Source organism: Heptranchias perlo, chromosome 3 (genome assembly GCF_035084215.1).
Source record: "Heptranchias perlo isolate sHepPer1 chromosome 3, sHepPer1.hap1, whole genome shotgun sequence".
Taxonomy (NCBI): Eukaryota; Metazoa; Chordata; class Chondrichthyes; order Hexanchiformes; family Hexanchidae; genus Heptranchias; species Heptranchias perlo.
In genome coordinates, this window is record NC_090327.1 from 104,850,155 (window position 1) to 104,877,016 (window position 26,862).

The following is a 26,862-nucleotide window of genomic DNA, read 5'->3' on the forward strand; positions in this document are numbered from 1 at the left end:
GTTAACTGAAGGAAAAGGGCATTGGTTGAATCCTTCAAATTAGCCTGCCATCCCTCATTATATTTGACATCAATTATTGGCATTTAATCAGATCTTCCCGTATTTTGTAAGAAGCCCCTGTCCCCACTTTACTTATTTTAACTTCCATAGGATATTGGCACCAATACTATGCAATGACAGACTGACAGTGCTACTGTAAGGATCTTTGGGCGGTGGGGGGGGGGGGGGGGGGGGGAGGGAAGGGGGAAAAAAGAAGTGCCTCAAACCATTTCGTATAGCTGTCACAGAAGAATAGCCAAGATGAATTGTATAAAATAATGGCTGCACTGAGGCAACAGGATCATTTGCATTAGACCCCAAAACACAAGGCCCAACTCTGTCCTCATTTGTGTGACCACCTCCATCGCGGTGCAGTATGCCGAAGACAAAAAAAATGGCTTGCTGTGAGAAGTATATTGTTGAGATCATAAGTTAAGTATTTACTCCGTTCCAACACATGAAAAAAATCATTATAAAAGATGTCAGGTTTTGGAGTACAGTGCCAGACACTAAGCAATATTCAACTGTGAACTTATACTGTTGAAGGTACACTCGGGTTGGCAACTCTGGTTGGACAAGTTCCTGGAGGTTTCATCACATGACCTCTCACCTCTCTGCCCAGTCAAATAGCCTTTTGTTTCCCAGCTCCAATATTTTTATGACTAATAAATGAAAGTGTTCAAAGAAAATGAAACTATTTTTTTTAAATGTCCCTGTAATTTTTCTGCCAGGTTGCTCACAGAAGTGACCAGGAGATTAATCTTCAATTCCTGGAGACTCCAGGACAATTCTGGAGGGTTGGCAACCCTAAGGTACACCATCTTACCTAGCATGCTCCTCGGATGAATTCTTGCCATCAATAACTGCAACCACCACCAGTTTTCCTGAAGAAGCAAAGCAGACATTAGAAATGCAGGATTCTGATAAGCAGAAAACAATTTGCAAAAAATAATTTTACTACCGAATCAGCTCAAATCAACTAAAGAACACATGCACACTATTCTCATAGCATGAGCACATTTTTTAAAACAGGTACAGTATTGGCCAAAAAAAAGTCAAACATAAAAACAAAATTTAATGGCCAACAACATTAACACCAGTCACTGAAACGGATTTTCTGGTGGCTAATGACAACATTGGGTTGTTTCTGTCAGTCCTGCATTCCCTTTCCATTTTGAAAATCTTTCGCTCTCTTTTTCTGTTTCCTGTCTCTCTATACCCACTTCTTTTTTCCCTCATTAGCTTTTCATTTCTTTTTAAGTCTTTCAGAACAGTCCTGAGATTTACAAAGTCCCATTTAGCTGCAAATGTAAGCTATGCAACAAGTCAATATAAAACAATTATACATAAATAAAAAAATGATAGACACCTATGACTGGACAAACATTTGTTGACCAGTACAATGTTCCAAGGTGTTTTTATTTTTGCCAAAGTGCTTCTTATAATGAGGTAGTTTGACCAGAGATTGCAAGGTTTTCACAATTACTGTGAAATGATTTCTGACACTGCAAAAAAGTCATAAAACAACTAAACAAGACAAAATCTTGAATGTCACTTAAAGTCCAACAGTCTAGGCCTCGGAGGGGATCCCACGGCAACCCTAAATTCTGAACTAAGCATTAATCGGGTGTATTACTTTGAGGCCAAGGGCAAGAATGCACATCTCTGGGATTGAAAGTCGAGGTGCATGGGACAGGCACTGTGATGTAAGCCTGACATTGCAGTTAAACACATAGTTCATGACTTAAAGGTACTCAAGATCATTCTGCTAAATTGGGGGTATTTTACTTTACAAACAAAGCATCATCAATTAAGGGCCATCATTTTTTTTAAAATATGAGATTTGATCCATTTTTGCGTTTATGAGCCTTTTTCTCTCGTTTTCTTCCCTTCTCCTGCAGATGAGATAGCACAGAACTACTAATTTAAATAATTAGGAGATACACAAGCCTGGTGAAGATCCTCTGGGGAATTTCTCATGGTATTCAGCGCAGCTTTTCCCTGCAACAGAGGAACTGAAAACTCAATGAAGTGGCAGAGCAAACCTCTGTCCTCTTACTCCATGGCGCTGTACTGTACCTATCCCCATTTTTAAATTTGCTTCCCGCTACACATTAGGTTTCCTCAACATACATGCCAATTTCCACAGTGGTGAGCCCTTTAGATCAATGTTCCAGTGTTTTTCTGGTTCATCAACTTAGTTCAGCTGTCATCTTTCATTTGTTAATCCTCCATTTATCGAACTAAAGCCAGGAATTTACAGTATGAGGATCGAGGATGTAAACCTAGCGCCAAATCAGATATAGACTTCACGATTTCCAATACAGACTCCCTCACCAACAGCACTGTGGGAGAACCTTCTCCACATGGACTGCAGCGATTCAAGGCAGCAGCTCACCACCACCTTCTCAAGGGCAATTAGGGATGGGCAATAAATGCTGGCCTCGGCAGCGACGTCCACATCTCATGAACAAATTTAAAAAAAATTTCAAATTGTCTTATTTTATCAAAGATTTAAGAAAATGAAACAGCAAGGTACCTGTCTCTGCAAGTTCATACAAAGTGAAACCATCAATGTAAACATATCCCAAGAATCTTTCTTTGTTCACCCATGAGGACAGATCACCATCTTCATATTCTGAGGGGAGAAAAATTTAAGAACAGGTCTGATCAATTTTGTCAATTAACTCAATCAGCAAGTCATCACAATCACAATTTATAAAAAAGAAAACATTTTTCATCAAGGAAAAGTTAAATACTATTTCCTCACTCTTTTAAAGATATTCAGCTTTTGCACACAAATGAGGTATGACTGTGACCCCACTTATTGGTTGGCTTGTAGGAGGGGGAGGTTTAAATGAGTGAATAGAACATAAGAAAACCATTTAACCCATCATGCTTGTTCCTTCCATAGACCATGTACTTCCATAGACCATGTATTTCCATAGACCAGTCCACTTTGATAAAGACTACATCCAACTCCTATAATATCCCAAGGAAAGTTTTTGCAAAGTTTGAGAAGTCCAAGTTTTGCCTATAACCAAATTTCAAGCTTTTAATTCTCTAGAAACACTGTTCCATTGGGAAAAAAATGCATTCGAGTCCCTGATGGCTCAGTTGGGAAGTGCACTGCCTAACATGTTATAGACTAAGAAGGCTCCTGGTTCTATCTGCAGTCTGTGCTGAGTTAGCTGATCACAGCTAGGGTAGCAACAATGGTGCTCCATTTAGCCTCAGTTCCCCAGATTACAGAGAAGAGAAAAAAAGCATTGTTCCAAACTCCTGAATGTTAACCAGTGAGGTATGCTGGAAATATATATAGTGGATGTTGGGGTGACGAGAGGATTAGGTTCAGCTGTGATACTCTATTGTCAAATACAACACCTTGACTCACAAATTAAGAAATGACTACTTAGGTGAGGGTGACTGGATGCACAAAATGGAGCCCACCTGACTTTCTGGCTATTAATTTAAATGTACAGCAAATTGGACGAGCTCCATTGTAGCTTGATTTTCTTCTATGTGCTGCACCCAAGCAATCCTCTATTCCAAGCACAACAGGAAACTCTGCCCTAATATTTTGCATAAATGATGGATGGGTGTAGAACTATCCTATCTGGATGCCAAACAAAATACATTAAGTCCAGTGAGAAAATGAACAGTACACTAATTCATCATGTTGAGACATTGGGTAGCAAAAAGTTTTTAAGTCCAAAAAATTCTGATTTAGGTTACAACAGAAACACTGACCTATCTTTCACTTTACAGATGTTGACTGATCGGATACACATTTCCAGCATTTTGCGTTGCCATTTCAGATTTAAACATTTGCAGTTTTTCTTCTAAACAGCGACAAGGGCTCCAGATCAGAAAGTCACGAAGGAGCATGTGCAAGGGATAAGGTTCAACTACATTCAAAGAATGAGGTTAGGTACTCTCAATATTCTTTCAACATGCACTCAGATGAGTAGCAGCCATTACCGTGGACTAATTCCCAGTAGCTTTCTTTCTTTACAGCACAATTCCACTGAACGCTTTTCACAGTTCAAATGGACATAATACTGCCAACTCGACTAAAGCTCGAATTGGAAAAATACCAAACTGCATCTGCAATTTTACATGCCCACTAATACACTTTAGTGAAATCCTTGTAACACTCCAGCTCTAACCGTTCAGGAAGTTCCCTATTCAGTTCATGTGTTATTTGATCATTTAACTGGCTTCATTAAATTTTCTTGCAGTTTTCTTAATGGTAACTCTTTGTGCAATAATTGTACAGACTCAGAAAATAAAGCAGTTGCATTGTTCGGTGTGAAGTTAAATTCAAACTTAACTCATCTATGTGGGATGTTGTCAACTGTGGCATATACAAAGCACATGTTTTCATTTTGTTAAACCAACTGTTCAATGACAAAAAGATAAGTTTTACTGACAAATTATTCAAAGAATAGATCATCTATGTTGGGCTATGCAAACTTAAATTTGCACAGCTCGTGATATTTTACAGGTGTGAGCATACTCATACTCTAGCCAATGGAGACCATTATAATATCTCCTATTGCAGAAGGGAGTCACTTTCTGGAACTACCTGTACCTCACAAATACAATGTTTCCACCCATCTTGCTTCTCATTGTACATGCAGAATTATTAATAAGGAAGTGGGTATTTTACTGAACTTGCAACAATCAAGTTAAGAATTAACATGTGTTAGCAATTCATGGAAGACAGACAAGTCACTTATGTAAAGCAGTTCGGTTCACCCAGCTATCAAGTAGTGAAGTGGGTATAAAAAAAACCTTGATAGCCAACTCTCTTTTTCCAAAAGAAGAGTACCAGTGGCTCAGCACAGTCACCTAGTCAATGAGGTAGGTTATTTTCACTATTTTTTGAAAAAAATCATAATTACACCAATAATTTAAAATAAGATTACAAAGGTCCCCTAAAGGCTCAGCTCATGAAGGCAGCGAGAAACTAAGCCAGCGATGTTGCAGAACCAATGCCCGATCCATGCTGAGTTAGCTGATCCTAGCCAGGCTGGCAGTAGGGATAATAAAATTGACCAAAGCTCCTTTTAATTGGAAACACACCTTTTAATTGGGGAAAGGGATGGCGAGCAGAATGTTAGGAAATAGAGCAAGAAAAAATGCTGCTACAGAAGTGTGGATGTTGGATAAGAATAGGATCAGTCTCTGCTGTGATGCTCCCTGCAGTCAAGGCTCACATAGGAAGAACAGTCACTCAGGCAAAGTAACAGAGCGCAATGTAAACTGCACCCAGGCAAGAAATGAATGTCTCCAATAGAGAGGAGACAATTGAAAATTGGTTTAAAAAGAAAGGAAAAAATGACTGAAGGAGGAGGGAGCAGGTGGGTTTAAAAACTCATTTTAATTGCTTTTCCATACCCATGTGAAGATGTGACAAAAAAAAGTTATTCTTCAGCAACAGGTTCACTAAATCAATAATATTATTTTTATTCATTCTTGCTGATCTGAAGTTTTTAGCCATTTTGTAATTCAGCACCTTTTAAAAAAATTTGTTCATGGGATGTGGGCGTCGCTGGCAAGACCAGCATTTATTGCCCATCCCAAATTGCCCTTGAGAAGGTGGTGGTGAGCTGCCTTCTTGAACCGCTACAGTCCGTGTGGTGAAGGTTCTCCCACAGTGCTGTTAGGTAAGGAGTTCCAGGATTTTGACCCAGCGACGATGAAGGAACAGCGATATATTTCCAAGTCGGGATGCTGTGTGACTTGGAGGGGAATGTCGAGGTGGTGTTGTTCCCATGTGCCTGCTGCTCTTATCCTTCTAGGTGGTAGAGGTCGTGGGTTTGGGAGGTGCTGTCGAAGAAGCCTTGGCGAGTTGCTGCAGTGCATCCTGTGGATGGTACACACTGCAGCCACTGCAAGTGGTGGAGGGAGTGAATGTTTAGGGTGGTGGATGGGGTGCCAATCAAGCGGGCTGCTTTGTCCTGGATGGTGTCGAGCTTCGAGTGTTGTTGGAGCTGCACTCATCCAGGCAAGTGGACAGTATTCCATCACACTCCTGACTTGTGCCTTGTAGATGGTGGAAAGGCTTTGGGGAGTCAGGAGGTGAGTAACTCGCCACCGAATAGCCAGCCTCTGACCTCCTCTTGCAGCCACAGTATTGATATGGCTGGTCCAGTTAAGTTACCGGTCAATGGTGACCCCCAGGATGTTGATGGTGGGGGATTCGGCGATGGTAATACCATTGAATATCAAGATGTGGAGATGCCGGTGATGGACTGGGGTTGACAATTGTAAACAATTTTACAACACCAAGTTATAGTCCAGCAATTTTATTTTAAATTCACAAGCTTTCGGAGGCTACCTCCTTCCTCAGGTGAACGATGCGGAAATCCGCATCGTTCACCTGAGGAAGGAGGTAGCCTCCGAAAGCTTGTGAATTTAAAATAAAATTGCTGGACTATAACTTGGTGTTGTAAAATTGTTTACAATTGAATATCAAGGGGAGGTGGTCATTGCCCGGCACTTAAGTGGCAAATAACATTCGCGCCAGACATCAGCCAAAGCCTGGATGTTGTCCAGGTCTTGCTGCATGCGGGCACGGACTGCTTCATTATCTGAGGGGTTGTGAATGGAACTGAACACTGTCCAATCATCAGCGAACATCCCCATTTCTGACCTTATGATGGAGGGAAGGTCATTGATGAAGCAGCTGAAGATGGTTGGGCCCAGGACACTGCCTTGAGGAACTCCTGCAGCAATGCCCTGGGGCTGAGATGATTCGCCTGCAACAACCACTACCATCTTCTTTTGTGCTAGGTATGACTCCAGCCACCGGAGATTTTTCCCCGATTCCCAATTACTTCAATTTTACTAGGGCTCCTTGGTGCCACACTCGGTCAAATGCTGCCTTGATGTCAAGGGCAGTCACTCTCATCTCACCTCTGGAATTCAGCTCTTTTGTCCATGTTTGGAACAAGGCTGTAATGAGGTCTGGAGCCGAGTGGTCCTGGCGAAACACAAACTGAGCATCGGTGAGTAGATTATTAGTAAGTGCCGCTTGATAGCTCTGTTGACGACACCTTCCATCACTTTGCTGATGATTGAGAGCAGACTGATGGGGCAGTAATTGGCCGGATTGGATTTGTCCTGCTTTTTATGAACAGGACATACCTGGGCAATTTTCCACATTGTCGGGTAGATGCCAGTGTTGAAGCTGTACTGGAACAGTTTGGCTAGAGGCGCGGCTAGTTCTGTAGTACAAGTCTTCAGCACTACAGCCGGGATGTTGTCGGGGCCCATTGCCTTTGCTGTATCCAGTGCACTCAGCCGTTTCATGATATCACATGGAGTGAATCGAATTGGCTGAAGACTGGCTTCTGTGATGGTGGGGATATCAGGAGGAGGCCGAGATGGATCATCCACTCGGCACTTCTGGCTGAAGATGGATGCAAACGCTTCAGCCTTGTCTTTTGCACTCACGTGCTGAACTCTGCCATCATTGAGGATGGGGCTGTTTATAGAGCCTCCTCCTCCCGTTAGTTGTTTAATTGTCCACCACCATTCATGACTGGATGTGGTAGGACTGCAGAGCTTTGATCTGATCAGTTGGTTGTGGAATTGCTTAGCTGTCTATAGCATGTTGCTTCCGCTGTTTAGCATGCACGTAGTCCTGTGTTGTAGCTTCATCAGGTTGGCACCTCATTTTTAGGTACGCTTGGTGCTGCTCCTGGCATGCTCTTCGACACACCTCACTGAACCAGGGTTGATCCCCTGGCTTGTTGGTAATGGTAGAGTGAGGAATATGCCGGGCCATGAGATTATAGATTGTGCTGGAATACAATTCTGCTGCTGCTGATGGCCCACTGCGCCTCATGGATGCCCAGTTTTGAGCTGCGAGATCTGTTCTTAATTTATCCCATTTAGCACGGTGGTAGTGCCATACAACACGTTGGATGGTGTCCTCAGTGCGAAGACAGGACTTCATCTCCACAAGGACTGTGCGGTGGTCACTCCTACCAATACGGTCATGGACAGATGCATCTGCGACAGGTAGATTGGTGAGGATGAGGTCAAGTAGGTTTTTCCCTCGTGTTGGTTCGCTCACCTCCTGCCGCAGGCCCAGTCTGGCTGTGTCCTTCAGGACTCAGCCAGCTCGGTCAGTTGTGGTGCTACCGAGCCACTCTTGGTGATGGACATTGAAGTCCCCCACCAAGAGTACATTCTGTGCCCTTGCTACCCTCAGTGCTTCCTCCAAGTGGTGCTCAACATGAAGGAGGACTGATTAATCAGCTGAGGGAGGGCAGTAGGTGGTAATCAGCAGGAGGTTTCCTTGCCCATGTTTGACCTGATGCCATGAGATTTCATGGGGTCCGGAGTCAATTTTGAGGACTCCCAGGGCCACTCCCTCCTGACTGTATATCACTGTACCGCCACCTCTGGTCGGTCTGTCCTGCCGGTGGGACATGCCATATCCAGGGATGGTGATGGAAGAGTCTGGGACGTTGGCTGAAAGGTATGGATCTGTGAGTATGGCTATGTCAGGCTGTTGCTTGACTAGTCTGTGGGACAGCTCTCCCAATTTTGGCATAAGTCCCCAGATGTTAGTGAGGAGGACTTTGCAGGGTCGACTGGGCTTGTTTTGCCTTTGTTGTGTCCGGTGCCCAGTGGTCCGATGCCGGGTGCTCCGTCCGGTTTTTTTCTTAAGAATTTTCGTAGCGAGATTTTACAACTGAGTGGCTTGTTAGGCCGTTTCAGAGGGTGATAAAGAATCAACCACATTGCTGTGGGTTTGGAGTCACATATCGGCCAGACCGGGTAAGGACGGCAGGTTTCCTTCTCTAAAGGACATTAGTTCTATACTCGTTAAATTCACTGCTGTAGAAGAGTATGTTTGGACCTTGATGTGCAAGTGTAGGTTTCATTTTATGATTATTATTACAGCAGCAAGTCAGAAAGTACTTTCTAACATTATACTACATTAGAACTCGGTCAATTACAGCATTCACTCAGTTCATGAGCATTAAAAAAACCCCACAAAGTTTGGAATAAAATCTAAGGATTAAAAACAGCCTGTTACTTTTTAAACTAAATCTACTGCAAATTAAGTTCATTTCTATTATGTCCCTGTGCTCCCCATCCTCTCTCCCAGAATTTTCAAACTCAGAGATTGATCACAATGATGAAACTAAGTGCAGCTAGGCTCTTCTCCGAAGGGGAGGAGGGGAAACATTGTTGGATTAGTGATCCCTGGATATCTGTCAGATATTTAAGTTGAATTCATAAAGTTGTTCTTCAGACAAAGGGATCAACAACAACTTGCATTTATACAGTGCCTGTGACGTAGAAAAAACATTCCAAGGCACTTCACAAAGATGTAATCAGACAAAAATGGATGCTGAACAAAAGAAGGATATATTGGAAAGAAAAAAGACCAAAAGCTTGGTCGAAGGGGTGGGTTTAAAGGAGGGCGTTGAAGGAGGAGAGGGATGTGGAGGGGTTTAGGGAGGAAATTCCAGACTATGGCAGCCATTGGTGGGGAGAAGGGAGGGAGGGATGCACAAGAGGCCAGATAGGAGGAATGAAGTTGTCGGGCTAGAGGAGGCAAAGCCATGAAGGGATTTGAACATGAGTATGTGAATTTTAAATTAGAGATGTTGGACAATTGGACCCCAATATTTATTTGTAGCCAGGAAAAGAGCGGAAGCGGGGGGTGGCAGTTGGATTTTAGGATGGGAAGCCCGGAAGTAAGGGTTTACTGCATGTCCTGCTGAATTTAACTGCAGGACATCTTTTAAATCTTTTCAATGTTTTGCGCACGATAGCTAGCCAAATTCACAGGCTGGCTGCCCGTCAGGCGGGAAAGCAGTGGGGGAGCAGTTGGAAGGTAAGTTGGAGTTTTGGGGGGGGGGGAACACGGGGGAACACACCAATCGGAGATTGTGGGGGGAGGGGGCGAGCAGTCGGAAATCGCAGGGTGTGTAATGAGGTTAGCTTGGGGGGCTGGGGAAACACTCATGTTCCTCCTGGCACACAAGCGGTGATGTAAATGCACTTATCTCATGGATGCGGCTCTTCTCGCCTCCCTTTACCTGCCGGGATTCGCGAGCCCTGGGAAAACTCCGCTGGAGGCATTAAATTCAAATGACTTCAATTTAAAATCGCCTCATTAACATCTGCTAATCACCGACACGGCTGAGATAATTACTGACCCGCCTGTCCGAATGATCAACCTGCCTCTGGCGAGTAAGTTACATGCAAGCAGCCAAAAGCGCCGCCGTTAAACCCGGAAGTGGGCGTATTGGAGCCAGGTTGCGGTCGCACTTCAAATTTCTACAATTTTTACTTCCCACCCGACCCCAACTCACCCGTTCTTGGGGGTTAAAACTCCCCCCTTAGAAGCCAATGTAGGTCAGCAAGGACAGGGTGAACAGGATAGGATACGGGCAGGAAAGGTTTGGATGAGCTAAAGTTTACAGAGTGAGGAGGTGGGAGGCTGCCCATGACAGCATTGGAATCGTTGAGTCTGGAGGTGACAAAGGCACGGATGAGTGTGTCCGCAGCAGATGGGCTGAGGCAGGAGATTTTATGGAAATGGAAATATATGGTCTTTGTGATAGAGAGGATTTGGTGTCGGAAGCTCAGCTTGGGGTCGAATAGGATGCTGAGGCTGCAAACAGTCTGGTTCAACCTGAGACAGTGGCTGGGGAGGGACAGCGAATCAATGGCAAGGGTACGGAGTTTGTGGCGATGGCTTCAATCTTTTCAATATTTAACTGGAGGAAATTGTGACTCATCCAAGACTGGATGTTGGACAAGCAGTCTGAGAGCACAGAGGCAGTGAAGGGGTTAGGAGAGTTGGAGATGGGTGTCAACAGTGTACAAGTGGAAATGGGTAATATCACCAAGGGGCAGTATGCAGATAAGGGGACCAAGGCTAGATCCTTGGGGTACTTCAGAGGGAATGTTGTGGGGCAGGAAGAGAAGCGATTGCTTTAGATGCTCTGGCTACAAATTGATAGGTAAGAAAGGAACCACTGAGTTGGACAACGGAAGATAAGACTTGGAGGGCGATGGTGTGTTGACCGTCAGAGGTCAAGGAGGATGAGAAGGCAAAATGCACCATGGTCAGTCATAGATGTCATTTGTGACTTTGTCAGTATAGTAGTGGAAGCAAAAATCAATTAAGGCAATCGGATGTTGTGATTAGGATTCTTGTCCCGATGTTTGTCCTGGATCTCCTTCATCTCTTCGGCAGCACCTTCAGCAAGTACGCAGAGGAGATGAAGGAGATCCAGGACAAACATCGGGACAAGAAGGAAAAAGCAGGAACTAAGTGTCACAAAACATATTTGAAAGTTCTTTATCTGAATGCACGTAGCATTCGTAACAAAATGGACGAGTTAACGGCACAAATAACTACGTATGGGTATGATCTTGTGGCCATTACAGAAACATGGCTGCAGGGTGACAACGACTGGGAATTAAATATGCCAGGGTATTTAACAATCAGGAAGGACAGGCAGGAAGGAAGGGGAGGTGGGGTGGCTATGTTAATAAAGGAAGGAATCACTGTAATACAGAGAAATGATATTGGGACAAAGCATCAAGATAATGAAACAGTTTGGGTAGAGATAAGGAATAATAAGGGGAAAAAAACACTAGTAGGCGTAGTATATAGGCCTCCTAATAGTTGCAACTCTGCTGGAAGAAGTATTAATCAGGAAATAGTCGGGGCATGTAATAAGGGAACATCTATAATTATGGGGGATTTTAACTATCATATTCACTGGACAAATCAAATTGGGCAGGGCAGCCTTGAGGAAGAGTTTATTGAGTGTATTAGGGATGGATTTCTTGAGCAGTATCTAACTGATCCTACAAGGGGGCAGGCAACCTTGGACCTGGTCCTGTGTAATGAGCCAGGATTAATTAATAATGTCCTAGTTAAGGATCCCCTTGGAATGAGTGACCATAACATGGTTACATTCCATATCCAATTAGAGGGTGAGAAGGTTGGTTCTCAAACAAGCGTATTGAGCTTGAATAAAGGAGACTATGATGGTATGAGGGTGGAATTGATTAAAGTGGACTGGGAAAATAGATTAAAGGGTAAGACGGTACATGAGCAGTGGGGTTCATTTAAGGAGTTATTTTACAACTTTCAAAACAAATATATTCCACTGAGGAAAAAAGGGTGTGAAAGAAATGACAGCCATCCGTGGCTAAGTAAAGAAATTAAGGATAGTATCCGACTAAAAACAAGGACATATATGGTAGCCAAACTTAGTGTGAGGATAGAAGATTGGGAAGTCTTCAAAAGACAGCAAAAAGTAACTAAAGGATTGATTAAGAAAGGGAAGATAGATTATGAAAATAAATTAGCAAAAAATATAAAAACAGATAGCAAGACAATCTTATATGTTTCAATAAGATCGCCTCTCATTCTTCTGAACTCCAATGAGTAGAGTCCCAATCTACTCAACCTCTCCTCATATGTTCGCCCCCTCATCCCCGGGATTAACCGAGTGAACCTTCTTTGTACTGCCTCGAGAGCAAGTATGTCTTTTCTTAAGTTTGGAGACCAAAACTGTATGCGGTATTCCAGGTGCGGAAACTAGAACTAGGGGGATTTATCCGCCTTGAGTCCCATTAATTTACTAAGTACCAATTCCTTAGTGATTTTAATCGTATTTAGCTCCTCCCCCCCCTAGAGCCCCCTGTTTGTCCAGTGTTGGGATATTCTTGGTGTCCTCTATCGTGAAGAATGAATCAAAATGTTTGTTCAGCATTTTTGCCATCTCCATGTTTCCCACCATTAATTTCCCGGTCTCATCCTCTAAGGGACCTACGTTTGCCTTAGCCACCCTTTTTCTTAGTGCAAGAAAATCGAAAAGTTAGTATGCAGGTGCAGCAGGTGATCAAGAAGGCCAACGGAATGTTGGTGTTTATTGCTAGGGGGATAGAATATAAAAACAGGGAGTTATATAAGGTATTGGTGAGACCGCACCTGGAATACCGCATACAGTTTTGGTCTCCAAACTTAAGAAAAGACATACTTGCTCTCGAGGCAGTACAAAGAAGGTTCACTCGGTTAATCCCGGGGATGAGGTGGCGAACATATGAGGAGAGGTTGAGTAGAATGGCACTCCACTCATTGGAGTTCAGAAGAATGAGAGGCGATCTTATTGAAACATATAAGATTGTGAAGGGGCTTGATCGGGTGGATGCGGTGAGGATGTTCCCAAGGATGGGTGAAACTAGAACTAGGGGGCATAATCTTAGAATAAGGGGCTGCACCTTCAAAACTGAGATGAGGGGAAACTTCTTCACTCAGAGGGTGGTCGGTCTGTGGAATTTGCTGCCCCAGGAAGCTGTGGAAGCTACATCATTGAATAAATTCAAAGCAGAAATAGACAGTTTCCTCGAAGTGAAGAGAATTAGGGGTTACGGGGAGCGGGCAGGAAATTGGAAATGAATTTAGATTTTGAGGTTAGGATCAGATCAGCCATGATCTTATTGAATGGTGGAGCAGGCTCGAAGGGCCGATTGGCCTACTCCTGCTCCTATTTCTTATGTTCTTATGAGGGAAGGGAAGAGGGAAACTGTAAGCTAAGATAGCTCAAACGGTCTTCCTTATCTCTGACTTTTGGGAGTAGACTACCTACCCATCCTCTCAGCAGAGGATGGTACATTGTCCAGACACACACAATTGTGTAAAGGGGATAAAATAATGAAGCAGCAATGTTTGCTTCATCAAAACAATTGAGAAATTCATATATTGAAATCAAAGGCTGTTTTCCATCTTCACTTATTAAAAATAGAATATGTTGGCAAGAAAGTCTAGCCTTATAAATACTTCTACTCATGTTGAACATTTCATGTTTACATTTACTGATTTTAACACATTTGAAGTAAATTAAAAATACTAAACCCATATTTAAAAAATGAAGTAAATTAAAAATACTAAACCCATATTTTAAAAAAACTGAAAATATTAAAACTCCTACATTTGCATACACTTCCTGTCAACATTTTTCACTACAAATTACTTTGTCCAAGCTTATAAAGAAAAAAACTGCCTATGTAAATATCATGCTGTAATTTCACTATTCCACCAGTAGTGCCACCGCAGCAGATTCCACTGCTGGCAGGAACGTGTAATTACAGCATGCCGAGTTTACACAGGCACATTCTATTGTTGTGAGTCTATTCTACATTGAAGAAGGAATTTAAAATAGAAAAATAAAAGTAAGGATAACATGTATGACTTCAAATTGGGAACTCAATTACATCTGGGTGTCCTGGTCAAATTATCTCCTTCCCTTTAACCCTGCATCACTTGAAGACTACACTTTGTCTTGACTCTTCACGTGCAATCCCACAAGAGAGCAACTGTTTTGTAATAAAATAAACTTAAAATTCTTGCCAGTATGCCACTGTGAAATCTGACTGAACAAAAACAGTATCATGGGGAATGGATTATTCATTTCATATCAAATTACTGTATTTAAAACAGTAACAGAGGCATAGTCTACAAAAGCAAGGAAGTTATGCTATACCTTTATAAAACACTGGTTAGGCCTCAGCTGGAGTAGTGTGTTCAATTCCGGGCACCACACTTTAGGAAGGATGTTCAGCCTTTGAGAGGGTGCAGAAGAGATTTACTAGAATGGTACCAGGGATGAGGGGATTCAGTTATGTGGAGAGACTGGAAAAGCTGGGATTGTTTTCCTTAGAATAGAGAAGGTAAAGAGAAGATTTGATGGACGTGTTCAAAATCATGAAGGGTTTTGATAGAGTAAATAAGGAGAAACTGTTTCCAGGGGCAATAGGGTCGGTAACCAGAGGACACAGATTTAAGGAGATTGGCAAAAGAACCAGAGGCAACATGAGGAAACATTTTTTTTTTTTACACAGAGAGTTATGGTCTATACTGCACTGCCTGAAAGGGTGGTGGAAGCAGATTCAATAGTAACTTTCAAAAGGGAATTGGATAAACACTTGAAGGGAAAAAATTTACAGGGCTATGGGGAGAAAGCAGGGGAATGGGACTAATTGGATAGCTCTTTCAAAGAGCCGGCACAGGCACGATGGGGTGAATGGTCTCCCATTATAGTATTATAGCTTCAACATACTATGATACTATGAAACATAAAGGCAATCTCTGCTAAGTGATACGGATATCCTCAGCTATTTTTCTTAAGTTGGTGTTAATCAACAGCAACCATATCAAATGGAGTGGAAGCTACCCAAAACCATCTTGACTGAAAAGAATCAGATGATTGAAATACAGCTTTAAAGATGTTTCTGCTCATGTTCAAATAATATAATTTTAAAAAGTGAATCCATTCCTTTAACTTGCCGAGTCAATTTAAAATGACTGCTTTAAACTTTAAAAGCATTCTGAAAATCCATGTGCAAAACTTTGATAACCTAGTCTGAACCCTTAAATTACAGCTTGTAACTAAAATGCCCCTTTATGTTTAACACTCCAATAAAAATGCTTCTATTTAAATGAGCAATATTTTCTTTGCATTTTGTGCTTACATATCAGATTTCTCTTCATTTAAGGGTTGAGTACATTTATTTATCTGCATCTCTGATGGGTCACAATGACAGCTGGGTCAACATAATGGGTCCATTGCTGGGGTAAAAAAAACTATTACGTCAACTATAGGGAGTACAGCACATTTCTACAAAGACACTGCACAAAAAAAGTTAGTGCAACAGGAGATTTCACAAATAGTAACTTTCTGGTCGGCTATGACAACATTCTGGAGATGGTCCTATTCGAATCCACCTCCTATTGGCCAGTCACAGATCTGAGCTAATCTGCAGACCAGACCAAAATGGCAAAGAGCCTTCAAGGGAAGAGTTTATTTTCTTTTAAGTCCTTCCCCTCCCACTTTCACTGACATGTTGCTCTTTTAACCTACAGGTATCTCTAACAATTGACTTCATGGCCCAATTTCACAACGCAGACTACCTTTCTATTAAGGTGCTTGAAGGTGATGCAGAAAGTTCCATGTTCCTGGTCCAGGTAACTTGCCGCAATCTCATACTGCTACAATATTGGTCCGAGAAAACATATTTTGATAATACTCAGATAAAACAGACCCAAGCTACACTTTCAAACACAAACGACAGCATCCAGTTTGTGTTGAAAGTCTTGCGTCGCTCATCTTCATTGCAAAACTGTGATTACTGGACACCCTTTGTAATTGGACTTGTGTTGGATGCACTGTCAAGAGGTTATCAACTGCCTTCTAGAACAACATGGAACGGAGACATCAAGCAACTACTCAAAGACAAGGCCATTCTATTAATGAAATAACAATGTTTGCATTTTACAAAAAGATCTATGAGTATAATTAGAGTACAGCAGAGAAATTAAAAGTATATAATTATCAAACTCAAACTGCTCAAAGATTACCTTTCTGTGTGTTTATCAGGACTGATTATCACATGACTAGACTTATGCCTCATTTAGCTATCTTTAGGGCAAATAACTTAATGAGTTACCAAAAATTACCAAAACATTATGGGGGAAATAGCAAACAGGGAATTTTGTTTACCCCCAGTCAACTTCTCCCCACACTGGTACTTTACTTTTAATCAATAGGATGTTTTAAATATTTGTTTGTATTTATTCATTCTTGGGATGTAGGTGTCGATAGCAAGGCAGGCATTGCCCATCCCTGGTTGCTCCGAGAAGGAGGTGGTGAGCCTTTTTCTCAAACCACTGGTAGCTGAGTGGCTTGCTAGGCCACTTCTGAAGGCAGTTAAAAATCAACCATGTTAAGTGAGAGATTCTGCTTCTCTCTGCCCATCCAACGTTGAGGGAAGTTTGCCGTTGTTACTGCTCTACATAATTTAAATATGCTTCAAATATATTTTGTACTCTACTCCAACAATGATTTTACATGCTATATACAGCTTTCTTCACCATATATCCTTAAATGGTATTTGCAGCTTACTGTGTTATATGAAAAGCCTATTTACTTTACGATTAACACTGCAGATAATTATGATTTTCTTTGGACGACACGCTGAATATGGTCTGCTCCCAGGCCACGACTATTACTACAATTCCTTGCAAGTTGCTAGGAGGCATCATCATCAGTCTGGCAAATATCCCCCATACAATTTCCTCTGCTCCACCCTTCCATGCAGCTCAAACCAGAGCTCAAAACAATGCAGATGTAGAACAATGCACTGGGGCTCCAATGTATTGAACCAGTATAATTTCTCTTATTTTTGAAGAAGAATTCTATATTTATAGCTCGCTATGTTTTCTTAGTTAATAAATATCCTAAGTGGTGTTTTAAAATCTATATATTAAAAATGTTGTATATGCAGCACTTCATGTTTACAAACTTCACTTATGATTTTTTTTGATACTTGTTACTTATTTTGTTTTGTTACTTATGTCAACCTGTAACATTGAAATTCCCTATGTAATCACTTATACTTGAAATTTTGAATATCAACATTTGCTTGTCACTGTCTGTTAATAAGCCAATTGAATCATTCAAAACGCTTTTTCAAAAAAATTTTCATCCATCATTTTTAAAATATGGTTCTAAACAATTTTTCTTCACTAAAGTATATATTTCATAATAACTTGATTACATTTACCCATGAATTGCCTATCGTGTCTTTTAATGCTTTTATTAGTTTTTACCTCAGACTTCAGCCCATTTCAAAAGCCTGTGCTTTGACTGGATATATTTACCTCGCAGCAGTTAGGGAATGTTTAACTATATCTGTGCATTCTGAGCATGTGTAGTTTGCAGAATTTCTCTGCGTACAATCTGTGCACTAATAGGAGCAGTTCCCCAGATTCCCCTTCCCAGTGTTCTTAGACACCCCCTCCCCAACCCGCCAGACGTTGGGCTCCCTTCCCAATGATACGTCAGTATCACTGGAAATGCTACTTGGCAGTTACAAAGATTGTTTATTGAAAATGGATAGCTGTTTGTTACTTTTGAAAAATCAGGTAAAAGGAATGTCTTCTGAAACATTTATAAGGCTTAAGGCTTATAAGGCTTAAGAAATATATATATGAAAACATTGAAACGGCATAAATGCATTTATGTTTATGGAAATTTCTGCTTGCTAAATAATGTATAAATCAGCAAATTCACTAACAACGCACTAAATTAGATGTTTCTGCACTCCTCGCATGGGCAGACTCATCAGGAAATTGTGCATTGACACTCCATGTTTTCCCAACCATTAATTTTAAGCAGAAAAATTATGCTTAAATGCTTTCAGACAGGAACATAAAGACAGAACTGCTAACAATGGAGAAAGTGGTGGTGGGGTACCCAAGGGCATAAAAAGGGATGCAGATAGATTGGGGAAGAAGCGGAAACAAAGTGTGTGTGTGGGGGTGTTGGGGCTTGATGGTTTGAAAGACAGGTCAATGGCAGATTGGGTCCTATTCTCCTGAGCCCTCCTCCCCAGATGAGTGGTAGACTCTGCTCCCCCCAATATTTCCAGATTTAGGAAACCCTTAACACCACCAGACTTTGGGTCCCCACAAATCTCCAAAAACTTCTTCCTTGGTCTTACTGGATCCCAGTATCCCTCCTCAACCTTCCCTAACCCCATCTCTCAGTGCTCACAAACAGTCAGGCAGCATTATCAGTATTCCCCGATCTCAGGACTGTCCCAATACTCCCAGACCACCACCCACCTGGGTCCCCAGATCTCAAGACTCTTCTCCGTGACATTAGGATTTGCTCCAGAGTTTCTAATTCCCCTCCCCAGTGTTCTTAGACCCCCCCTCCCCCCCACCCAGACAGACGTTGGGCTCCCTTCCCAATGATATGTCAGTCGCACTGGAAATTCTACTTGGCATAACACCCTGTTCTTATAAAATTTCCGACTCACTATGAACAAAGCCACAGGAGATCTGTTAGCTCATTTATAAAAACCTACACTGATAGCAGAGTCACTGAAATGCATTGAATGCTCCTGGCTATATGGATCAAGGAGGGTCCAGGTTTAACCTATAGTCTGCGGTGAGTTAGCTGATCTCAGATGAGGCAGTACAATTAGCTTCAGTGTCAATATGCCTCAGTGGCATTTTCAACTGAGTCAAGAGGTCACCCGAGTCAAGAGGTTGAGGATTCAAGTCCAGGACTTCAGGATGTGTAGAAGTGCATAAGGGGATACTTGACCATATTAAATCAATCAAAATAGGGAACCCACCCTCGAGTTCCCATAGCCATCTTGATATCTTGGACGCAGGCTTGGGAAAGTGCTTTTCCCTAAGAAACTGTCTTTTATTATCAGTAGGTCTGTCGCTAGTCTCAAGGCTGTATGGTCATTTATTCCTGTAGTCAGCTACCTTTCTATCTAAAGGGAGGACAGCTATCAGCATGAGAAACTCAAAGTAATTCCACAATTGTGCTTCTATGTGTTTTTGTGAGAAACTTTATTATGTGAGTTTAAGTGAATTAGCTAGTCAGTTAATATGGTCAAGTATCCCTTCATGCATTTCCACATTCGTGAGTTAGGTGAATTGGAGAGAGAGTTAATATGGTCAAGTATCCCTTCATGCACTTCCACAGATGACACTTCAGTGCTGTACTAAGGTAGTGCTACATTGTTAACAATGCCATCTTTTGGATGAAACCTTAAGAGGCAGGTGTTATAAACCAGTTCTGACGAAAGGTCTTCGACCTGAAATGTTAACTGTTTCTTTCTCCACAGATGCTGCCTCACTTGCTGAGCTTCTCCAGCATTTTCTGATTTTATTTCAGATTTCCAGCATCCACGGTATTTTGCGTTTAATTTATGGCAGGTGTTATAAGTTCACTTGCTCAGGTCGTCATTAACCATTTCCTTGCAATTTTTGTCAGTACAGTAGTGAGTCTTGGTGTCTCAGCCTAAAAAGGGGAGGTGCAACGAGACCTGGGTGTCCTTGTACACCAGTCGCTAAAAGTGAGCATTCAGGTGCAGCAAGCAGTTAGGAAGGCGAATGGTATGTTGGCCTTCATTGCAAGAGGATTTGAGTACAGGAGCAGGGATGTCTTACTGCAATTATACAGGGCCTTGGTGAGACCATCTGGAGTACTGTGTGCAGTTTTGGTCTCCTTATCTGGGGAAGGATGTCCTTGCCATGGAGGGAGTGCAACGAAGGTTTACCAGACTGATTCCTGGGATGGCAGGACTGACGTATGAGGAGAGATTGGGTCGACTCGGCCTATATTCACTGGAGTTTAGAAGAATGAGAGGCGATCTCATCAAAACATATAAAATTCTAACAGGACTAGACGCAGGGAGGATGTTCCCGATGGTTGGGGAGTCCAGAACCAGGGGTCAGAGTCTCAGGATATGGGGTATGCCATTTAGAACAGAGATGAGGAGAAATTTTTTCACTCAGAGGGTGGTGAACCTGTGGAATTCTCTACCACAGAAGGCAGTGGAGGCCAAGTCATTAGATGTATTCAAGAAGGAGATAGATACATTTCTTAATGCTAAAGGGATCAAGGGATATGGGGAAGAAAGCGGGAACAGGGTACTGAGTTAGACGATCAGCCATGATCATTTTGAATGGCGGAGCAGGCCCCAAGGGCCGAATGGTCTACTCTTGCTCCGATTTTCTATGTTTCGATGTAACCGTCCATAGAGTGAAATGGACGGTTACATCGAAACAAGTTTATAGCACTTAATTTGGTCCGTTGTGTCTGTGCTGGCTGGAGCAACTCAAAATTAATTCCACTGCTCTGTGCTGTGCCCATGGCCTGTATTTTCCTCAAATATTTACCCAGTTTCCCCTTAAAAGATGCAATGGTCTCTGCCTCAACCATTCCCTGTGGTAAAGTATTCCAAGCATCAACAACCCTGTGTAAAGAAATTTCTCCTAGTCTCTGTCCTCACTCTCAAGTTATAATTTTAAATTGATGACCACGAGTTACTGAATCATCAACCAGAGGAAATATTTTTTCTCCTTTTCATTACCTTAAAACCCCCTGTTAAATCTCCACTTAACTTTCTCTACTCCAGTGGAAATAGCTCCAATATCTCAAGTCTTTCCTCATAACTATATTTTCCCATCCTGGCATCATCTTGGTGAAACTAAAATGTCCACTTTATGGTTTTAATGTCCTTTCTATAACGGGGTTCCTAAAACTGCAGTCCTCTAACGAGGCATAAGCAATTTTTTGTATAAATCATCATTGCTCTTTACTCTTGTACTCTACGCTCTTATTTATAAAACCCAAAATTCTGTTGGCCTTTTTATGGCTTTATCTACCTACATTTCCTCTTTAAGGAAATTATGTACTTAATCATTCTTCAAACATCATAACCAAAACAAATTAACTGGTCATTTGTCTCAATGTATGTGGGATCTTGCAGTGTACAAATTGGCTGCCAGCCAGAAATAGCAACTATACTTACAAAAAGTAATTCATTCACTGTGAAGTGCTTTGAGACATCCGGAGGATGTGACAGGCACTATATAAATCCAAGTCTTTCTTTCCAGAGTAGTATTTTTTTGGGGTGTGGAGATGGAATGGGGAATAAAAGTAAGCTTGATCTGGTCCTCACCCAGCAAGATAACATCCAGATTACCAGCAGTGAGCTGACAAGTGAAATTGAGTAAAGACAATAGCTAAAGATCTACCTATGGAAATTCATAAAAATCAGTTTAGCCCCCTGAATATCTGTTAGAACTTGATATCACCTCCATCTTAAACAGACCCTTTATACTATTCATTTTATGAAAAACGTAAAAACATTAACTTTAGAAAATGGTTGAAAAATATAATTTATATCAATGTACAAAGCGTATAGGCATGGGGTGCATAAATTAAAATAAATGATTAATCAGGTCAGCAATTATACATTCCAGATACAAATTACTTGCAAGCTACAAATAAATCACTTTCACACTTGTGGAATAAATCTAAATAACAGCTATATAAACAGATGTTACATGTAATAGCCTGCAAATAAATGTGCAATTAATGATATCAATTACCATTTTACTAAAAAAATAGTAAGCTTAGGCACTCTGTTTTACTTGCTGGACTAAAGATATGAAAAGGAACAGTTTCAGCAATGGAATTTGTTCATTTTGTACTATTTTAATGAATACCATTAGCGGGAATAGAAAGGGGAGAGAGAGAGATATAAAGAGAGAGAAAAGCAGAAGGAGGAAGTCAATCTGACAGTCATTCTCCCTTCCTCCTATCCTGGTGAATCACGCATTAAAACAGTGTACAATCAACAAGCTGCAAGCGTTCGCAACACTGCATGCTCAGGCTAAGACCAGACAGAAATTGGAGTCAGGATTTTGAAGGCTGGGTTTTAAAATTAGGAAAGCATTAGAGGGCAACATTTAACAAGTTGCCAGTAAATGCTTTGATGTGGTTACTTTGATATTTTCTCTCATTTTCCAATAACAAAACCACTTGGGAGGTACTACGAACATGTGCTATTCCAGTTGCAGGAAGTATGCTGATTTTTTAAAAATTGGGATTTGGTAATACTTTGAAAAGGACAATTTAAAAAAATCCTTTCTGATACAACCTAGAAACTTGTATTTTTTTAAACAGGGGCAGTACGACACAATGGATCAGAAAGGTAAAAACCATTAAATGGAGGAATAGAAGGGTCCTATTTCTCTTTCCAATCTGATGCATTGTAAACAATTTTACAACACCAAGTTATAGTCCAGCAATTTTATTTTAAATTCACAAGCTTTCGGAGATTTTCTCCTTCCTCAGGCAAATGTTTCAAGATGCAGACCAACTCCTGACAGAGGTCAAATGTCTTCTCCCACAGAGAAGGGATAGATAATAATTAAAGTGCAAGCATGTTTTGGTTTTTACTATTGCATGAATAGCTCAGAATCGCACAGGAAAGAATGAGGCTACCTTGATTCAAGGTTCAAAGCTTTACATTAACGGAGAACACAGCAGCAAAGCACAAATTAAAAAAGGGAACATTCCAATCAATTTTTTTTAAAAACCAGTAGACCAACTCAAAATGCAGTGAGTAAAGTTAGATTGAAGGCTCAAAGACCATGGGCAGGATTCTCCTATTTGGGGCGGAGTAGTGGCAAGGCAAAACTTCCACTTCCCTCAACCCCAACTCGCTTTCCTAGGTTCAGGGTCATTGATTAAGCACGTTGGACTCTGGGCAGGATTCCTGCCACCAAGAGGGAGCCCGCCAATGCCTGGCTGCAAAATGTCATGATGCTGCAGCAGGATCAAGGCCTTCATTGGGTAAGTATGTGGGCTCTATATGGAGGGAGAGGAAGCCTCACCCAGGCCCTCTCCTCCATTCCCTGACCTCAAGACCACTACTGCCACCTTCCACATGGTGGTCCTGGAAAGCAGCAGTAACTCAAGCAGACAGGAGGGAAATGGACCTAGGACCCTTGACCCACCAGCATTTGCAGGGGAAAGGAAATCGAGGTTGGGGCAGTGAAGCAGCAGTCGGCCTCGCCGTTAGATTTTGCCTCATTTTCTGCTGTTATCCCACCTCATTTCGGGCAGCATCGCAGAGAGGAATCCAGCTCCATGTCTGTTTAGACTAAAGTATCGGGCTTTCCGAAGTCCAATTTAATTTTCCTGTTGATCTCCTACTTTAGTTATGCATTTTAAGAGTGCCACCTTTTCCTACCATTGCCATGGGTTCCATTAAAGAAATCATTTAGTCCTTGGCACAAATTAAAAATGGATCAGATTAGCAAAACACTCATTCTCTACTCAAACAAACAAGACTGCCATTTAATGGTCTAGGATGTGCAATAAGCAAGAACACTAACTTTTAACCTCTTCAATATGGGTCTGAATCCAATCTAGACATTAGCACAAATGCCCCTGCCTTTGATGGTTATAAAGGCCCAACACCATGGTCTCGATATTAACCATGATCTGCCCAGGCCCCTCAAGGAAGCTTTGGGCTTCCCCCCAACTCCCGATCGCCTTCCCTCCCCCTCCCTAACTCTGCTGATCGCCGACCCCTGGGGGCCTATATTTCTCAAGAGTATCAACCGAGCTTCCTGTTGCATGACAAAACTGTCCCAAGCCTGGCAATCTCATAGGATGGTTGGTGAGGAAACAGAGCTGTTTGACTCAAGACCCTGCCAGCACAGTCCAGTGCCTTTTCCCACTCCATTACCTAAGCCTTCAATGAATCAATCCTATCTTCCACAAGTAGACCAAACCAAATGAAGGTTGTCATTTTAAATACACCTGGAAGACCAGTTCCAATTCAAACAAACACAAAATGGTGGAAATACACAGCAAGTATGTCCGAAAGAGAAAGACATGTTAATGTCAGAACTGAAAACTGAAAGATAAGCAAGCATTTTATTAGGACTGGGAAGAAAAAAGGACGAGGTGCAAGGAAAAACTGACATTCCAATCGCAAAGAGGACCTGTACACTGCTTAATAGACATGTGGAGATGCCGGTGATGGACTGGGGTTGACAAATGTAAGGAATCTTACAACACCAGGTTATAGTCCAACAGTTTTATTTGAAAATAAAATAGAGAATAGCTTAATAGAGAATAGAGAATAGCTTAATAGAGAAGCAGGAAGCTGTTAAAAGGTGAAAGTCTGCTCAATGAGGCAATTAAAATAATGTGCAAATAGCTAAGCTGGAAAGCATAAGGAAAAATATAATTAGGTGAAATTTGATAAAAGAAATCTACAAATTTAAGGGGTCAGAAATTAAAACAGAAAATACTGGAAATGCAGTAGGACCATCCCTCCCTAACAGAAAAAAAAACAGGTCAGCGTTCTGTGCGCAAACACCTCCCTCGCCAGAACCGCAATGAAAGGTCTGCACCCAAAACATCAACCTCCCTTCCTCTCCCAGGGATCCCAACATCCCTGACAGCCCCCAATGTAAAGAAAATGGGGAATATGGCTAAGGTCTGAAGTTCAGACCAGAGGGCCATAGAGTACTCGAGAGAAAGATGAGATTTGGTTCCTTAAGCTTCCTGCCTATCTATTAAGCAGTTTCTAACCTATTGACTTCCTATCTGGGAGTGGAGTATCAGTTGATTTCCCCCTCCCCCACAATGTTACTAAAATGCTTGCTTACCTTTTAGTTTTCCATTCTGATGAAGGATTGGACTCAAAAGGTTAACCTGAACTTCTTCCCTTTCTGGGTACTGACGTATTTCCTGTAATTTTTATTAATTCTCAGGATGTGGGTATCATTAGCAAGGCTGCCATTCATTGCCCATTCCGAGTTGCCCTCTAGAAGGTGGTGGTGGTGGGCCTTCTTCTTGAACCACTGCAAGTGTAGTGGTTTGCTACAACCGTGGGCTTGCTAGGCTACTGCATAGGGCAGTTAAGAGTCAACTGCGTTTTCACTTTGAGCCAGGAAGGGGGCGGGGTGGGGGATTTTTCATGCGAAACCCGGAAGTTAAGTTGGTGGTAGGTCGCGACTTTAACAAGGCCAATAAATTTTACTTCCAGGTTTTGCGCCCTGCAGTGAGCCTAATTGACAGGCTAGCTGGCTGTCGGGCAGGAAGACCTGCAGCAGCACAGCTGGGGAACTGGGGGGGGGGGGGGGGGGGGAAGATCGGAGGTCGGGTGAAGAGTCAGAGGTAGGTGAGGGTCCAGCATGGGGGGGGGGGGGGGGGTGGGAAGCGGGCGGGCGATCGGGGGGGGGGGGGGGGTTCCTGTCGACCAGGTGAGCTTGTTGGGCCTGGATGAAACACGCCTGCTCCGCTGGGCGCACAAGCAATGCAATAATAGCACTCACCAAATGCTGGAATATGGGATTAGATTAGACTGGGCTTGATGGCCGGCGTGGACACGATAGGCCGAAGGGCCTCTATCCGTGCTGTATAACTCTATGACTATGACCTCACGGATCCGGCCCTTCCCACCTGCTTTTTACCTGACGTGAATCGGAAGCTATGGGAAACCCAAATAGGGTTCAAGTAAATTCATTTTAATATTTTGTGTATTGGAAAATTAAGTACTTAAAGTATTTCAATGAGGTATATTGCCCTTTTAAATATTGGCCTGCTGGCTTTATGTGGGGGGCGTGACTTCCTGGTGTCAGCTGTGCACACATGTAAACCCAGAAGTGGGCGGATTGGAGCCGGGATGGGGTCCCGCTCCAAAAAGCTATCATTTTAACTTCACACCCACCCGTTCTTGGGGGGTTAAAATTTACCCCCAGGTTTCTCTCCTAAAAGGACATTAGTGAACCAGTTGGGTTTTTACATCAATCAGACAGCTTTATGGTCACTTTTACTGATGATAGCTTTTTATTTCCCCCATTCAAAAAAAAACTGAATTCAAATTCTCAAACTGCAACGGCGTGATTTGAACTCATGTTCTCTGGATTATTAGTCGAGGCCTCTGGATTACTAGTCCAGTGACATAACCACTACTCTACCGTACCCCTGCTCTTTGAATAATGATGGGAATTTTTTTTACATCCACCTGAAGAGGCAGGTGAGGCGCTGATTTAACATCTCATCTGAAAGACAGCACTTCTCATAACACAGTACCATGAATTTCAGCTGAGATTATGGGCTCAATTTTAAAAAGGAGCCGGGAAGGGGACGGGGTCAATTTGAGGTCGGGAAACCCATTAGTACGGGTTTCCCGGACGTCCGTACGATTTTGACGTAAGGACGTCTTATTTTTTTTGTCGGTTTCCCGGCCGATTGACAGGCTGGTCTCAGTCGGACGGGAGACCAGCCAGGGAGAGGACGTCTTCAGGTAAGACTGCAGGTAAGTCTTTGTTTGTTTGGATTGTGGGGGAGGGGCAGGGGCACAGGGGTCATGAGTCATGCGGGATGGGGGCGGGATCGGGGGTCATCACAGGGTCCGCGATCG

General features: G+C 42.3%; 1 protein-coding gene and 1 long non-coding RNA gene across 2 annotated transcripts in view; one reads left to right on the top strand and one right to left on the bottom strand.

Annotated features, from left to right (window-relative positions):
- The window catches only part of LOC137318778 (protein disulfide-isomerase TMX3-like), a 148,396-nt gene that overhangs the window by 18,129 nt on the left and 103,405 nt on the right, over positions 1-26,862 (bottom strand). The window contains exons 10-11 of the mRNA XM_067981432.1: positions 2,579-2,677; positions 866-923 (exon numbers count right to left, since the gene is read on the bottom strand). Coding sequence (XP_067837533.1) covers positions 866-923; positions 2,579-2,677 — 157 coding nt within the window. The remainder of the gene's footprint in view (positions 1-865; positions 924-2,578; positions 2,678-26,862) is intronic.
- Positions 1-26,862, top strand: part of LOC137318789 (uncharacterized) — a 48,379-nt gene that overhangs the window by 15,994 nt on the left and 5,523 nt on the right. The window contains exon 3 of the long non-coding RNA XR_010961985.1: positions 15,962-16,063. This is a non-coding gene — a long non-coding RNA (uncharacterized lncRNA). The remainder of the gene's footprint in view (positions 1-15,961; positions 16,064-26,862) is intronic.